The sequence below is a fragment of the Artemia sp. Qi Xiang Cuo genome, chromosome 15 (genome assembly GCF_049724085.1).
Source record: "Artemia sp. Qi Xiang Cuo chromosome 15, ASM4972408v1, whole genome shotgun sequence".
Classification (NCBI taxonomy): Eukaryota; Metazoa; Arthropoda; class Branchiopoda; order Anostraca; family Artemiidae; genus Artemia; species Artemia sp. Qi Xiang Cuo.
This window is the reverse complement of record NC_142808.1, coordinates 19,658,068-19,676,794: the sequence shown is the minus strand read 5'-3', so window position 1 is coordinate 19,676,794 and position 18,727 is coordinate 19,658,068. Positions and strand designations below refer to the sequence as shown.

General features: G+C 34.3%; 1 protein-coding gene across 1 annotated transcript in view; it reads left to right on the top strand.

The window, feature by feature from the left end:
* The first annotated feature begins 18,025 nt into the window (after positions 1-18,025).
* Positions 18,026-18,727, top strand: part of tup (LIM1_Isl and LIM2_Isl domain-containing protein tup) — a 73,649-nt gene continuing 72,947 nt past the window's right edge. The window contains exon 1 of the mRNA XM_089101908.1: positions 18,026-18,281. Coding sequence (XP_088958034.1) covers positions 18,236-18,281 — 46 coding nt within the window. The 5' untranslated portion in view covers positions 18,026-18,235. The remainder of the gene's footprint in view (positions 18,282-18,727) is intronic.

The following is an 18,727-nucleotide window of genomic DNA, read 5'->3' as shown; positions in this document are numbered from 1 at the left end:
CCATGCTTATTTTAACAATTAGATTTTTTCCTAATAGTACTATATCACAGGCGATTTTTATTTGAAAGAACATACTAAAATAAAAAAAAATGTTCATTCACTACTATTAACTTTTAATGTCACATCTTACTTTCAGTTAAAAAACTTGTTTTTTTATTTAATTTCTGAACGTTTTTGAATTAATGCAGGTTTTGATTTTGGCTCACTGTGCATAAATAATTAAAACAAAATTTGCATATTAATTTTATTTTTTGTTAGTTAAATGGCTTTCATGAAAATTGTTTAATTTTATTTACGAACGTTTTTATTAGTAATAAATATACGTAACTAACGAATTAACTTACGTAACGAACTTCTATATTCATATATTTTTAAATACGTATGTTAGTGGGTTTACCCCCAAGTCAATACCTCGCTCTTTACGCTAAAGTTCGAATTTTGTTCCAATTCATTAAAAATGACTCCTTAATAAAAAAAGGCCGTTAATTAGAATAAATAGCTCTTATGAAAGTAATAAAAAAACGTTAGTGTAAAGAGCGAGGTATTGACTAGGGGGCGAACCCAATCATATACGTATTAATTTCTGTTCGTTTTAAGTTTTTATGTTGCTCCTTACTTTCAGTTGAAAAACTTGTTTTTAAAAATCTAATTTCTGATCGTTTTTTTAAATAATGCTGGGAAATTCGGCACCCCCTTCATAGCAATGTCCCTTCCCCCATGAAAACTTCCTCGATGGAAAGATCCTCCCACGTAACCCAGGAGCCCCCTCCCCACTACCAGAATAAATCCCCCCTGAAAACGTCTGTATATTTCCCAATAACCAATACTATATGTAAACATTGGGCAAAGTTCATAACTTGCAGCCCTTCCCCTGAAGACTGTGCGGGATTACGTCATCCTCAAAGACATAGTTATTATATTGTTTGACCATGTTGGACAAAATGGCTATCTCAAAATTTTGATCAGGTGACTTTGGGAAAAAATGAGCGTGGGAGGGGGCCTAGTTGCCCTCCATTTTTGTCACTTAAAAAGGGCACTAGAACTTTCAATTTCCGTTCGAATGAGCCCTCCCGCGATATTCTAGGAACACTGTGTTCCCCCCCTTTTCAAAAATTAGGCAAATTTTCCACTAGGTCGATAAGATCACCCCTGGGGAAACGAAACAAAAAAAACAAATAAATACACATCTGTGGTCTTTCTTCTGGCAAAAAATACAAAATTCCGCATTTTTTCAGATAGGAGAAAAAGAGAATGGGTTGGTGCGTCTAATATGTACACACAAAATTTCTATATTGCCAAAAAAATATACATATTTTGTTTAAATTCACTTTATTCCATCCTCAGAAGACAGTACAGCATACTGATGCCGAGATAAATGTTCCACAAGTAGCCCTGGGGCTGTGCGAAATGCGACTAATTCTTGTCATAATTCTTAGCACATTTATGTCAATTCTTTTTTTGAAGCTAGTTAAAAGAAATATTTAGAAAAGCAAAAATAGCAAGAAGGTAATGATAGTATGATACCATATAAATGATACCATATAAACTCCAATATATTATAGTACAAAAATGTTACCTTTAGGTGGGCGTGAGAGGAGGCTTAGTTGCCCTCAAATCACTTTCGACTGTTAAAAAGGGCATTAGCCCTTTGAATTTCCAATCGAAAGAGCTCTTTTTAAAGTTTCTACGACAAAGATTTCAATAAAAACTTATACACTCCCAGGGCATAACTCTTAAACCTTGCCCAGCAGACTGTGGGGAGTGTGTTCTGCTCAAAGGTATAATTTCTTGAACTTTAAACTGCGTGGAACAAAATGGCTTTCTCAAAATTTGGATTTGGTGTGATTGGTGAAAAGGTGGGAGTGAGAGGTTGGCTAGTTGCCCTCAAAATCACTTTCGACTATTAAAAAGAGCACTAGCCCTTTGAATTTCCAATCGAAAGAGCCCTTTTCGAGGTTTCTAGGACAAAGATTTCTACAAAAACCTTATGTACCCCCGGGGCATAACTTATAATCTTTGGCCTGGAGACTGTGGGGGGAGTGTCCTGCTCTACGGTATAATTTCCTAGACAAGAAACTGGTGCAACAGAACTGCTATCTAAAAATTTTGATTGAATGTATTTGGGGAAATGGTGTGCGTGAAAGGAGTGTTGGTTGCCTTCCAATAACTTTTGACTATTAAAAAGGGCACTAGCCATTTCAATTTCCAATCGAATGAGCCTTTTTTGAAGTTTCTACGACAGCCCGTTCTATAAAATCCTTATATGCCCCCAGGGCACAACTTACAACCCTTGCCCTGAGGGCTGTGTGGGATTCTCTTCCTCAAAAACGTAATTTCTATCTGGAAATCAACTATCTTGAACAAAATTGCTATTTAGAAATTTTGATTTGATGTGTTTGGGGAAATGGTGGGTGTGAGAGAGGGGTTAGTTGCCCTCGAATCACTTTCGACTATTAAAAAGGCCATTAGCCCTTTGAATTTCCAATCGAATGAGCCCTTTTTGAAGTTTCTACAACAAAGATTTCAATAAAAATTTCTATGCCCCCAGGGCATAACTTATAACCCTTGCCCTGAAGACTGTGGGGGTAGCGTCCTGCTCAAAGGTATAATTTCCTGAACTTAAAACTGCGTGGAACAAAATGGCTATCTCAAAATTTTGATTGGATGTGTTTGGGGAAATGGTGGACGTGGAAGGGGTGTTATATGCCTTTCAATTACTTTCGATTGTTCAAAACGACAGTAGCCATTCCGCTTTATATTCGAATGAGCCCTTTTTGAAGTTTCTACGACAACACGTTCTATAAAAACCTTATATGCCCCCAGGGCATAACTTACAACCCTTGCCCTGAGGGCTGAGGGGGGGGGGCTGTCATCCTTAAGGACCTAATTTCCAGAACTCAAAACTACATTGAATAAAATGGCTATCTCAAAATTTTTATTGGATGTGTTTGGGGAAAAGGTGGGCGTGAGAGAACATCTATATTCATATATTTTCAATACGTATATTAGTGGGTTCACCCCCTAGTCAATACCTCGCTCTTGACGTTAAAGTTCAAATTATGTTCCAATTCTTTAAAAATGACCCTTAATCACAAAGGCCATTAATTAGAATAAATAGCTCTTATGAAAGTACTAAAAAATTGTTGGCGTAAAGAGTAAACTAGGGGGCGAACTCAGATCGCATACGTAATAAATTCTATTCGTTTTATGTTTTGATGTTGCTCCTTACTTTCAGTTGAAAAATTTGTTTTTTTTAATTTAATTTCTGATTGTTTTTTTTAACAATGCTGGGAAATGCCCCCTTTATAACTTTCTTCTGGCTAAAAATACAAAATTCCACATTTTTGCAGATAGGAGCTTGAAACTTCTACAGTAGGGTTCTCTGATACGCTGAATCTGATTGTTTTGATTTTCCCCTTTTTATCGAAAATCAGGCAAATTTTCTCAGGCACGTTACTTTTGATGGGTAGGATTAAACATGATGAAACTTGTATATTTGAAAACAGCATAAAACTCTGATTCTTTTGATGTATCTATTGGTATCAAAATTCCGCTTATTAAAGTTTGGGTTACTATTGAGCCGGGTTGCTCCTTACCTATAATTCGTTACCACGAACTGTTTGATCAGACAACTTTTTTCAGGTTTTTAGCTTTTGATGTATAACATTAAACTGAGTGAACTTTATATATTTGACATTTGAATAAAAAGTCAATTCTTTTGATGTACTAGTTATTATCAAGATTCAGTTTTTCAGATTCAGGGTTTTGGTTACTGTTGGCCCGAGTAGCTCCTTACATTCAGTTCATTACCACAAACTGTTTTATTTAAATGTATAGCATACAGACCAAACAGATGCAGGAACTTGTTTCAGAAGTAACCCTTTAGGGTATCCAAGGTGAAGTAAACGCACAAGCATGTGAAATAGAGGAAATACAAATGATGTTTAATAAGAAGAATAGATGTAAAGGGGAGGGGGGTTCATTTCGTACGTACCCAGAATCAAACAGGGAAAATGAAAAAAGCAGGATATCATTGAGAAACAGAAAATCTAGATGGGTACGTTCGGAGTGTTTTTAAATGGACAATAATGAAAAAAACCTTACTAAAGTGTCTCGTTCAAACCTTGAGAAGAGTCAGGCAGACTTGAAACCGTTCAGAATCTTCAAGAAGGGTGGCTCTATAGCCCTATGGCAATCGAATTAAACAAATTTGTTATATAAACACCTTATGTAAGGTAATAATTTCATGTAAGGTGATAGCATGTCTTGACAAATGTTCAGTAAAAGTTCACTATTGGCAATGAACAAACATTCCGAAAAAGAATATCAATATACTTCAATCTTAAGCAAAATCATGATCTATTCAAAACACACCAAAAGTAAAGCAGTTACGAAAAATATTTCCCACAAAAAAAAAAAGAAAAAAGAAACATCGTTCACATTTTATTTCTATCAATCCCACAAACATACTAAAGAAAATAAGTTTAGGAATAAAAAAGAAAGACTTGGAGAAGAATTTTTCCTTTGAGCTTTTTTCGCTTGATCAATAGCAAACAATTGGATCTAGCATTAACAGAACAAAAATATTTACAAGGAAAAAATGGAAATATTTTTCCATTTTAAAGGGAGTTATAAGGAAATACTTTTCAGTAAAAATATCTTTCATTTTGTATTTGACATTTTTTTCCAGTTTGATTTCACGCTGTTTCTCATGCAAAAAAAAAAGAAAACAAAAAACAAAGAACGATCAGAAAATGACATTTTCTGGGAATTCGGAATTTCCTGAAGATTTTCGGTAGTTTTGGTATCTTATTTTGTGGGAGATGGCTTGGAAATTCGGTACATCTCCCAAAAAATCGGTTGAAGTGGTAACAACAAAACAACATTCTATCGAGAAGTTTGGAGGTCTTAATGGGAAAGGGAGGAGGTCTTAATGGGGAGAGGGGGTGAAAATAAAAAAAAATAACCAAAACTTAATTTAATTAAGATTGGATTTTTGCGTTGGGGAAGGGGAGAAAGAAAGCCCAGAAAAGTATGTCTAGTTCGAGGACTCAGAATTAAGTTGGAAAAAGTTCAGAAGAAAGCTTTCGAAACAAAGACCCGAAAATAAGCGAATATTCAAAATTGTTAGAAATTAGCTCCATAATTTTGATTCTTATTAGAAGCAACATTAAAAACATTTAAATGTCAAAACATGCATTCAATTGTTTGCTGTCTACTTAAAAAACGGAAATAGGACTTCACTTTTTTCGATTCTGAACAGCTGACATGTGTAAGACAATTATAAGATTTAATTTTCATGACACGAGTGCTTTTTCAAACACTTTTTGGTAAGAAACTCTAAAAGCAAAGCGTCCTGTGTCTAAAGAAACCAAAACTCCAAAAAAGTAATTTTGATAAAGCATCCGCATCAATGGATTTCTTTTTTTGTGCGGATTTTCAAATATTTGATATTCATTCCTTGGAAATTTATTCATGTACATTTGTAAGCACAAATGTTTGAATGAGTATAGAAAAGGGGGAAGCAAAGCCCCCTGAAAGCTGTGTAATCACCACAAAATTCCAAACATTTAAGAACCTCAAATCTTGGGTCAAAAGCCCCTATCGACAAAAATAAAAACTTCACAGTTTCCTCGAGAACGACGGTCACGGATAGATTTTTATTTAGTTTTTATTTTTGTACGTATTTTTTTTTCTCAGGACTGATATTGTCAAAAATGTGTTCGTAGAGCATGAGAGTATTGCTTCATGAACGTAAACTACAAGTTTTTGTTCCCTTTTTAAGTAACAATGTAAAAATGTCGTAGAAACAAATTGTCGATTTCTGACATTGTTTAGCGCAAAACAGCAGCTGTGGCCCATCGATGGTAAAAATGCTATCAAACGAAAATTTTGAGATTATAAATTGACTTTTAATTTTCAAGACTATTTATATAGCCTCCCAGTTTCAGAAATCGCAATGCCGCGTGGTCTCTTATTCATCCCTAAAGTCAATCCGTAAAAAAAAAGCGATCCATGGGTCCATACAAAATAAACGATTATGTAAAAATAATTTTTGAGCTTTATTTGTCTCATTCAATGAGTCATTTTGTCTCATTTCCTTGAGGCTTCATTAATCCGGACAGAGGTCTCACGAGCCTTCATTAATTTTGCCTTCATTGAGCTAATTGTGAATGCACAAGTTATTAGCACAAAATTATTTGTTCAATTTTGTAAATAGCAGAAATAATTTTCGAAAAGGGGATTAAATTAATACATATTAAAATTAAGTCACAAAATTCAGTATATTTGAGAACAATCAAAATAGTATTTTACGTATTTGATGGGAAAATGTGTCAATTTTCTTTGCTAGTTTTTATTCATTTTTGGGATAGGCGATGTTTCACCTTCGCTTAGATTTTTTCCTAAACTTTAAGTAATTATATTACTTAAAAAAACGGAAATAAAAACAGAAGTTCTAAGTAGCCCATTTTAAGGGCTGAAGTTGACCAGAAGGTAAATTATTACCTATGTATGATGTATCATTATATATATGTCGTTTATATTATAATTTTACCATATGACATCATTACGTCACAGTAAAATGTCTCTACATATAAAGTAAATTTCAGTAGGTAATTTTACTTATACTTCTAACGACGTTCCTAGTAAATTGCAATATATTCAAAGCAGAGGGTCGTTCTTTACTAGATTAATTTAAAAACTTTTTCCACAAAATAAGCTTTTCAAAGAAAATTAAAGAACTCCATTAAACCAAAAATTAGCAGAATAAAATCAAATAATCTACCAAGAGTAAAACTACCATAAATCAGTAAATCACCATCAATAAACAAATGAAACACAAAACGAACAGAAATTACAACAAATAACCGTGTCAAACCCATAACAAGCAGCAACCAACATGAGTAGGGCTCAAAACCTACATGCCTTCTCAAGACTATAACATAATTTGAAATTTATTGAAAAAAAATTCAAATATTCACTTATCTAATTTTAATAAATTAAAATATTATTAAGACTTTAAGGAATAGATATCAGCAAAAAGATGTCAAAACTTTGACAAAAGCAATTTTTTTTTTGATAAATGAATAGATATAATAGCATAAATAATACCCTCCGCCCCCTCTTGGAAATCCCTAGTTTTTCCAAAATACGGGGTGCTTCTTATTAATCTTGAATTATTTTGCCAATTGTGAAATAGTATTAAGATGGTTTCAAGCGATAAAAGACAAATACCCTACACCCGCCCCCCCCCCCCTCTTGGAAATCCCTAGTTTTTCCAAAATATGGGGTGCTTCTTATTAATCTTGACTCTTTTAGTCTTCTATTATTGCTGAACTGCATTTAGTTAATGTTTCTGCGAGAAAGCGGATATTCTTCACGATGTACCATTTCAAATGGATATGTGAACCTGGCGAAATAAATTTGTTAAAACGACCATATTACCAGACGGTAAAATTGTTTGTCCTTTCAAGACAAGATGACCAATTTCGCTAAAAAAAAAAAAAAAAAAATATGTTTTTGCGCAATAACCTTATCATAAATTTTTATTTTCATTTCCTGTATGTTTAATTCTTGTTTTAATTTTAGCCCTGAATTCTTCGTTTGATTGCTGGTTATTTTATTTGTATCACAGAATATGACATTTGTTATAGAATTTTTGTAAAAGAAATTATTACGTATATGAAGGGGATTGCCCCCCCCTCAATACCTCGCTCTTTACGCTAAAGTTTTTTGGCACTTTAAAAAAAAGCTACGCATCGTTCTGATTAAACCACCTAAACCCCTAATCTTTTTAATGCACACTTGAGTTGTGCATTTTATTTTCGGTTAGGTTTTTTCTCGGCTTGTCTTTGATCAGAGAATTATTTTTCTAGATTTAAATTCAGCTGTCAAATTTCAATTTCAGATTTTTAAATTGAAGACGCAAAATAAAATTTCAAAATTCCAAAAATAAAATTAAGAAAACTTGCCCGAGATTTAAGTAAACAAAGATAGCCAACGAATTAACAGCGCGAAGTTTCAAAACTAGCTTTGAAAAACCATGCTTATTTTAACAGTTAGATTTTTTCCTAATAGTACTATATCACAGGCGATTTTTATTTGAAAGAACATACTAAAATAAAAAAAAATGTTCATTCGCTACTATTTCTCATCTTACAAAAATTTTTTTTTGCAATTTGGTAATTTTTATGATTTTTTTTTTGTTAAAACAAATTAGAGGGCACAAGTTGGCAGCAGGTTGAGCCCAAGAAATGAACTAACAATTTTGTTTTTCCTATATCTTCTCCCCAGGGGCGTAGCTACAGTATTTTTATTGGGGCGGCAAGAGGGGATGCTATTGAAGTAGGTGCTACTCAAGTAGTAGTGAAGAAAAGTAACTATTTAACAAACACACTGCTTTGAGAATTTCAAAACATAATGCAATACATTATAAACAATAAACACACTTTAAAAAATCATAAATATAAGTGCTGGTGCTTGGTTTTTACTAAAATTGTCAGCAATGAGCTGCTGCGGACGACAGTAGTATAGCGTAAACAAGCTTTCAGGTGGGCGAAGGGGAATTTTGCATAGACTCGGCTTTTTCAACGAGATTTACAACTAATGCTGCAGTATTAAAACCCCCTTCACTTCCTCCAGCCCCCCCCTCCCGCCCAGCACAAGATGCTCAATCTCACAATCGAACCAAGGTCTATTCAAATAGCCCTGGGTATCGCACTATTCATTTGCTCGTAATTTTGAATGGATTTTGACTCTGTAAGATTTAATTTTGTACTAAACTTGTAATATATGTGACTTAATCAAATATTATTTATGAATTCTTATTAAATTTATTTGCTTGTGATTTCACCAATTTACATTAATAAATAGCATTGATATCAGTAGGCCACATGATGTCGAAACCAAAATCATAGGCAGCGTAATTGCGCTGTCTAAGTAAAGATTAAATACAAAACCAGTTTTTTTAACTGAAAGTAAGGAGCGACTCATTAAAACTGAAAATGAACAGAAATTATTCCGTGTATGAAATGTGCTGTCCCCTCCTCAACGCCTAACTCTTTACGCTAAAGTTGGACTCTGTCTCGCAACATTTAAGTTTTAATGTCACATCCTTACTTTCAGTTAAAAAACTTGTTTTTTTATTTAATTTCAGAACGTTTTTGAATTAATGCAGGTTTTGATTTTGGCTCACTGTGCATAAATAATTAAAACAAAATTTGCATATTAATTTTATTTTTTGTTAGTTAAATGGCTTTCATGAAAATTGTTTAATTTTATTTACGAACGTTTTTATTAGTAATAAATATACGTAACTAACGAATTAACTTACGTAACGAACTTCTATATTCATATATTTTTAAATACGTATTTTAGGTGGTTTACCCCCAAGTCAATACCTCGCTCTTTACGCTAAAGTTCGAATTTTGTTCCAATTCATTAAAAATGACTCCTTAATAAAAAAAGGCCGTTAATTAGAATAAATAGCTCTTATGAAAGTAATAAAAAAACTTTAGCGTAAAGAGCGGGGTATTGACCAGGGGTCGAACCCAATCATTTGTGTAATAATTTCTGTTCGTCTTAAGGTTTGATCTTACACCTTACTTTCAGTTGAAAACCTTTTTTTTAAAAATTTAATTTCTGGTCATTTTTTTAAATAATGCTGGGAAATTCGGCACCCCCTTCATAGCAATGTCCCTTCCCCCATGAAAACTTCCTCCATGGGAAGATCCTCCCACGTAACCCAGGAGCCCCCTCCCCACTACCAGAATAAATCCCCCCTGAAAACGTCTGTATATTTCCCAATAACCAGTACTATATGTAAAAATTGGGCAAAGTTCATAACTTGCAGCCCTTCCCCTGAAGACTGTGCGGGATTGCGTCATCCTCAAAGACATAGTTATTATATTGTTTGACCATGTTGGACAAAATGGCTATCTCAAAATTTTGATCAGGTGACTTTGGGAAAAAATGAGCGTGGGAGGGGGCCTAGTTGCCCTCCATTTTTGTCACTTAAAAAGGGCACTAGAACTTTCAATTTCCGTTCGAATGAGCCCTCCCGCGATATTCTAGGAACACTATGTTCCCCCCCTTTTCAAAAATTAGGCAAATTTTCCACTAGGTCGATAAGATCACCCCTGGGGAAACGAAACAAAAAAAACAAATAATTACACATCTGTGGTCTTTCTTCTGGCAAAAAATACAAAATTCCGCATTTTTTCAGATAGGAGAAAAAGAGAATGGGTTGGTGCTACTAATATGTACACACAAAATTTCTATATTGCCAAAAAAATATACATATTTTGTTTAAATTCACTTTATTCCATCCTCAGAAGACAGTACAGCATACTGATGCAGAGATAAATGTTCCACAAGTAGCCCTGGGGCTGTGTGAAATGCGACTAATTCTTGTCATAATTCCTAGCACATTTATGTCAATTCTTTTTTTGAAGCTATAGTTAAAAGAAATATTTAGAAAAGCAAAAATAGCAAGAAGGTAATGATAGTATGATACCATATAAATGATACCATATAAACTCCAATATATTATAGTACAAAAATGTTACCTTTAGGTGGGCGTGAGAGGGGGCTTAGTTGCCCTCAAATCACTATCGACTGTTAAAAAGGGCATTAGCCCTTTGAATTTCCAATCGAAAGAGCTCTTTTTAAAGTTTCTACGACAAAGATTTCAATAAAAACTTATGCACTCCCAGGGCATAACTCTTAAACCTTGCCCAGAAGACTGTGGGGAGTGTGTTCTGCTCAAAGTTATAATTTTTTGAACTTTAAACTGCGTGAAACAAAATGGCTATCTAAAAATTTTAATTGGATGTGTTTGGGGAAAAGGTGGGCGGGAGAGGGGGGTTAGTTGCCCTCAAAATCACTTTCGACTATTAAAAAGGGCACTAGCCATTTCAATTTCCAATCGAAAGAGCCTTTTTTGAAGTTTCTACGACAGCCCGTTCTATAAAATCCTTATATTCCCCCAGGGCAAAACTTACAACCCTTGCCCTGAGGGCTGTGTGGGATTCTCTTCCTCAAAAAAGTAATTTCTATCTAAAAATCAACTACGTTGAACAAACTGGCTATCTCATAATTTGGAGTGGATGTGTTTGAGAAGAAGATGGGCTTGAGAGAGATTTCAATTGTCCTCAAATCACTTTCGACTATTAAAAATGGCACTAGCCCTTTGAATTTTCAATCGAATGAGTACTTTTTCAAGTTTCTACAACAAAGCTTTCAATAAAAACTTCTATGCCCCCAGGGCATATCTTATAACCCTTGCCCTAAAAACTGTGGGGGTAGTGTCCTGCTCAAAGGTATAAATTCGTGAACTTTAAACTGTGTGGACCAAAATGAATATCGAGAAATTCTGATTGGAAATGTTTGGGGAAATGGTGGAGGTGGAAAGTGTGTTATATGCCTTTCTATTACTTTCGATTGTTAAAAGTGACAGTAGCCATTTCGCTTTCTATTTGAATGAGCCCTTTTTAAAGTTTCTATGTCAACACGTCTTTTGAAACCCTTAAATGCCCCCGGAGCATAACTTACAATCATTACCCTGAGGGAGGTGGGGGGGGGGGCTGTCATCGTTAAGGACCTAATTTCCAGAACTCAAAACTACATTGAATAAAATGGCTATCTCAAAATTTTTATTGGATGTGTTTGGGGAAAAGGTGGGCGTGAGAGAACATCTATATTCATATATTTTCAATACGTATATTAGTGGGTTCACCCCCTAGTCAATACCTCGCTCTTGACGCTAAAGTTCGAATTTTGTTCCAATTCTTTAAAAATGACCCTTAATCACAAAGGCCATTAATTAGAATAAATAGCTCTTATGAAAGTACTAAAAAAATGTTGGCGTAAAGAGTAAACTAGGGGGCGAACTCAGATCGCATACGTAATAAATTCTATTCGTTTTATGTTTTGATGTTGCTCCTTACTTTCAGTTGAAAAATTTGTTTTTTTTAATTTAATTTCTGATTGTTTTTTTTAATAATGCTGGGAAATGCCCCCTTTATAACTTTCTTCTGGCTAAAAATACAAAATTCCATATTTTTGCAGATAGGAGCTTGAAACTTCTACAGTAGGGTTCTCTGATACGCTGAATCTGATTGGTGTGATTTTCCCCTTTTTATCGAAAATCAGGCAAATTTTCTCAGGCACGTTACTTTTGATGGGTAGTATTAAACTTGATGAAACTTACATATTTAAAATTAGTATACAAATCTGATTCTTTTGATGCATATACTGGTATCAAAATTCCGTTTTTTAGAGTTTCGGTTACTATTGAGCCGGGTAGCTCCTTACTTACAGTTTGTTACCATGAACTGTTTGATCAGACAACTTTTTTCAGGTTTTTAGCTTTTGATGTATAACATTAAACTGAGTGAACTTTATATATTTGACATTTGAATAAAAAGTCAATTCTTTTGATGTACTAGTTATTATCAAGATTCAGTTTTTCTTAGGGTTTTGGTTACTGTTGGCCCGAGTAGCTCCTTACATTCAGTTCATTACCACAAACTGTTTTATTTAAATGTATAGCATACAGACCAAACAGATGCAGGAACTTGTTTCAGGGGTAACCCTTTAGGGTATCCAAGGTGAAGTAAACGCACAAGCATGTGAAATAGAGGAAATACAAATGATGTTTAATAAGAAGAATAGATGTAAAGGGGAGGGGGGTTCATTTCGTACGTACCCAGAATCAAACAGGGAAAATGAAAAAAGCAGGATATCATTGAGAAACAGAAAAATCTAGATGGGTACGTTCGGAGTGTTTTTGGCTGGACAATAATGAAAAAAACCTTACTAAAGTGTCTCGTTCAAACCTTGAGAAGAGTCAGGCAGACTTGAAACCGTTCAGAATCTTCAAGAAGGGTGGCTCTATAGCCCTATGGCAATCGAATTAAACAAATTTGTTATATAAACACCTTATGTAAGGTAATAATTTCATTTAAGGTGATAGATAGCATGTCTTGACAAATGTTCAGTAAAAGTTCACTATTGGCAATGAACAAACATTCCTAAAAAGAATATCAATATACTTCAATCTTAAGCAAAATCCTGATCTATTCAAAACACACCAAAAGTAAAGCAGTTAAGAAAAATATTTCCCACAAAAAAAAAAACAAAAAAAACATCGTTCACGTTTTATTTCTATCAATCCCAGAAACATACTAAAGAAAATAAGTTTAGGAATAAAAAAGAAAGTCTTGGAGAAGAATTTTTCCTTTGAGCTTTTTTCGCTTGATCAATATGAAACAATTGGATCTAGCATTAACAGAATGAAAATATTTACAAGGAAAAAATGGAAATATTTTTCCATTTTAAAGGGAGTTATAAGGAAATATTTTTCAGTAAAAATATCTTTCATTTTGTATTTGACATTTTTTTCCAGTTTGATTTCACGCTGTTTCTCACAGTAGACAGAATATACCCAGTAAGCTTATCGCAGATAATTTCTGGTCTTCGTGAACAAAAAGCTCCTCCCACTTATTTCTGCATTAGCGAGAATGCGGGTTAGTCTGTTTCCGTTTTATTTCCAATGCACTTTGATGGAAACAGACGGAAACAGACTAACCTGCATTCTCCGCTAATCTGACTTCGCCTATGTTTATATCTGCAAAAACGTTCTCACGGAGCACTCACACCCACAGGTCCGGGTTTTTTCCATTAATGGGTGAGATAGAGAATGATCATACTGCTAATTATATAAACTGTGCTGTTTCTCAAGCAAAAAAAAAAAAAAAAAACAAAAAAAAAAAAATAACGATCAGAAAATGACATTTTCTGGGAATTCGGAATTTCCTGAAGATTTTCGGTAGTTTTGGTATCTTTTTTGGGGGGAGATGGCTTGGAAATTCGGTACATCTCCCAAAATATCGGTTGAAGTGGTAACAACAAAACAACATTCTATCGAGGAGTTTGGAGGTCTTAATGGGAAAGGAAGGAGGTCTTAATGGGGAGAGGGGGCTAAAATAAAGAAACAACTAAAACTTAATTTAATTAAGATTGGATTTTTGCGTAGGGGGGGGGGGAAGAAAGCCCAGAAAAGTATGTCTAGTTCGAGCACTCAGAATTAAGTTGGAAAAAGTTCAGAAGAAAGCTTTCGAAACAAAGACTCCCGAAAATAAGTGAATATTCAAAATCGTTAGAAATCAGCTCCATAATTTTGATTCTTATTAGAAGCAACATTAAAAACATTTAAATGTCAAAACATGCATTCAATTGCTTGCTGTCTACTTAAAAACAGAAATAGGACTTCACTTTTTTCGATTCTGAACAGCTGACATGTGTAAGAAAATTATAAGATTTAATTTTCATGACACGAGTGCTTTTTCAAACACTTTTTGGTAGGAAACTCTAAAAGCAAAGCGTCCTGTGTCTAAAGAAACCAAAACTCCAAAAAAGGAATTTTGATAAAGCATCCGCATCAATGGATTTCTTTTTTTGTGCGGATTTTCAAATATTTGATATTCATTCCTTGGATATTTATTCATGTACATTTGTAAGCACAGTAAGTTTGAATGAGTATAGAAAAGGGGGAAGCAAAGCCCCCTGAAAGCTGTGTAATCACCACGAAATTCCAAACATTTAAGAACCTCAAATCTTGGGTCAAAAGCCCCTATCGACAAAAATAAAAACTTCACAGTTTCCTCGAGAACGACAGTCACGGATAGATTTTTATTTAGTTTTTATTTTTAACAAATTGTCGATTTCTGACATTGTTTAGCGCAAAACAGCAGCTGTGGCCCATCGATGGTAAAAAATACTATCAAACGAAAATTTTGAGATTATAAATTGACTTTTAATTTTCAAGACTATTTATATGGCCTCCCAGTTTTAGAAATCGCAATGCCGCGTGGTCTCGTATTCATCCCTAAAGTCAATCCGTAAAAAAAAAAGCGATCCATGGGTCCATACAAAATAAACGATTATGTAAAAATAATTTTTGAGCTTTATTTGTCTCATTCAATGAGTCATTTTGTCTCATTTCTTTGAGGCTTCATTAATCCGGGCAGAGGTCTCACAAGCCTTCATTAATTTTGCCTTCATTGAGCTAATTGTGAATGCACAAGTTATTAGCACAAAATTATTTGTTCAATTTTGTAAATAGCAGAAATAATTTTCGAAAAGGGGATTAAATTAATACATATTAAGATTAAGTCACAAAATTCAGTATATTTGAGAACAATCAAAATAGTATTTTACGTATTTGATGGGAAAATGTGTCAATTTTCTTTGCTAGTTTTTATTCATTTTTGGGATAGGCGATGTTTCACCTTCGCTTAGATTTTTTCCTAACCTTTAAGTAATTATATGGGTATCATTTTATTTCTCCGAAAGTTTTTCCCGGATCATAAATTACTTTAGTTTATTATCAGAGCTTTTTTTCAAAAATAGACCATAATATAACAAAAATATATATATAAGATCTTTTTCTAATAGCCTACATATTTTAAATTCTTCTTTTTTCTTTCTTGTATAAGCCTACCATAGTATTTGGTCCATACTGAAGTATCCTAGACGCAACTTCTTTCCTCGTTCCCTCTTCCTATTCATTTTCTAGAAAATAAATTGGTACTTGTGCACTATTTGGTACACACCGCTATAGACTGTATCAAGGAAACCAGACTCGAAACCCGCAAACGGGTATTAGCAATAGAGAAATGGAATGCAAAGCGTGATTTTCGTTGCGATTACAATATTGAAACTGTTGTTTTTTGGGATTTAAGGGGGGAGGTTACCTAGGCAAGGTTAGGTTACGTTTTTAATATATGCTATGCTTTACCCCCCCCCCCTCCCCACCCCCTAATGTGCAAATATATAGCCCAAATTTGTTTCTAAACTATTATATATTCATCCCATTTTTATTTTATTTTTTATTAGCATTAACCAAACTTGACTTCTTTCGTGTGTACCATTTAGTTCACAAGTACCAATAAATTGATCACCTTCATATATTTCTCACGTAGCTTCACTGCATTTCCTTTTGCTACTCCAATCATAGCCCTTGGCAGCGCTCCCTAAATCTTTTCATTTTTAATTTAATCGGATTAACTTAGTCTATTATAGTTAATCATCGTAAATCGAGGGAAATTGTAACAAATGACTATTAGATATTAACGGACATTAAATGGTGAACTACACGATGCGTTTATTTCTTAGTTCTCCAAAATAAGAAATCCTATGTGAGTTTCAAGGTTCCAAAAAGGATTTGCAGAAACAGCAATTATTTTGCTTGGAAATTGAATGGCAAATCAAATGGCACGTTTATCTTTCAGCTAGTTTAGTAGTCAACTCCCCCGAAAATAACTTGTTGCTTGCTCATATTCTATTTTAAGTGAGATTTCGAGAGCAATATAGCCCATTATAGCCCTGACATTATTTTGAGCGAGACTTTGAGACCAATACAGCCCTTTTTATGTGAGATTTCGAGGAAAATATAGCCCATTATGGTCCAAATTATTTTGAGCTGCCTCATGTTTAGTCCTTTAAATGTATATCTTAACCAAAAACAATGTTTAAACAAAAACAACACGTTCCTTGAAATACAATTTTGAATGCTCTATTTACCAAAAATTATTCCCATCATGGTATAAACAATCTTTTCTAAGGGCTGCGAAAACGCATCGTAATTAAGCTTAGCACAAATACTTCATTTCCGAAACTCAGATGCAAATCTAAGGGCCTATGGTGCAGGTCTGTTTGGTCACATTCAATTTTCAAGCGAGATTTAAGAGTAATATACCCCATTATGGCCCTGACATTAGGTTGCATGCCTCATATATAATGCTTAAAATGTACTTGTCGTCCAAAACATACTCTGTCTACAAAATGTGGTACTGACGCGCTATAGCGACCACCCCAAATAGGTGAGGTTAGGCTAATAATAATGAAATATACCTAAATATAATGCAAATATAATACTTTAATAACAAAATTATGGAAAATGCAGCAGAGAATTATGGAAACCAGGCCGCCCAGAACGCATTATATACCTAACTTAACAACATCTATATACTAAATAATTAATCAAAATATACCTGCATAAGATACCGTTTATCTCACTCAGGCTTAGCTGATTATCCCTGAGTGGACACAGAAAAACAGTTTCATTACAGATCAAAAACAAAGTGTGGTCGCTATAACACACCTATGGTAAAGTACCTATGGTTCCAAGTATAGTATTAAGTAAAAAAAAAAGTTTTTTTCAACTGAAAGTAAGAAGCAATATTAAAACTTAAAACGAACAGAAATTATTACTTATATGAGGAGGTTCACCCCCTAGTCAATACCTCGCTCTTTACGCTAAAGTTCAAATTTTGTTAACCAGAAAGGCCGTTTGATTAGAATAAATAGCTCTTTTGAAAGTACTAAAAAAACAGTTTCCTTTAATGTACCTTTGCCTTTATGGTAGTATATGGCCCACTTTTCGTTTGGTCATTTTCACTTGATTTGATAAAATATTCTCCAAATCCCCTCCCCCCAGGATTGTGACGACAATACGCCTTTGATGTCATTCAAATAAAATTCATTAAGAAGAAAGAAATATTTCTCAGAAATAAAATTTTGGATTCATTATCTGCAAACTGAATCCCAAGTCAACAATCCTTTCTAAGGGCTACAACAGTATATCAAATTACAGAATTCAACTGAGCACAAAACTTTATTTTCAAAATTCAGATATAAATCTAAGAAAGTATGCATGGTGTCGAGTCTTATTTACGTGTTTGTTTGATTATACTCTGTTTTTAGCTGAGATTTGGGGAACAATACAGCCCATTAAGCTCTTGACATTGTACTCAACTGCCACATATATTGTACTTAAGATACTTTAAAAGAAGTTTATAGCTCCTTATAAGAAAGATTACTCCGTCTGGTTGGTTCTAAATATCCTTATTGATTTCCCTCACACACACCCAAAAGTTAATGCTTTGATTTTAGCCAATAGAAACCGAAAGACGGCTAAGATAACATGATCCCAAGGGCGGCGCTTTTGAAACCGCGCAAGCCTAAACGGATATGTGTGCCGTCCCTCAAGTGTCTCGGATGAAGAAGACTCATGGCCGACAAATATCAGTCCGACTGTCAACCAGGGTGCGAGCCAAACCTTTTGTCGATAAAGTTTTCTGCGAGTGTGTCCCTGTGGGATTTTGTCGTATCAAGGGAATAACTATTTCAATCGTCCTGGAGTATGGACAAATTTTGATTGTGTTTAAAAATGATGATGACTTCAACCATGATAAAAGAGGAGCTTATTGATACTAGTAAGTTTGGTTTTTGATAGTTTACCCCCCCCCCCCCTTCACCATTTCTACATTTATCACTGGAAAAAAAACCTTTTTCTATACACGGTTCTATAGATTATTCAGATTAAAGAGCAGCTTCAATCAAACAGTGATCGCGGGCATGGGCGCCCATATAAGGGGGGGGCTCTTGCCCCCCCTGGCTGAATGTTACTGCCTTTTTTTTTTATTTTTGTTCTGAGATTTCTATTATATAGCTTTAAAAGTAGCAATTAGACGAAGTTTGCCCCCCCCTGGAATTCAGCTTATGGGCGCCCATGATCGCGGGCCTTATAAACGAGCAACTAATTGAGTATAACACGGGGCTTTACTATGTTATAGTCAGATTTATTTCAACCTTCTACTCCTTCCTTGGGTATGGAATGTATGAACAATGCACGGATTTAATGTACTCTTAGTAATGGTGT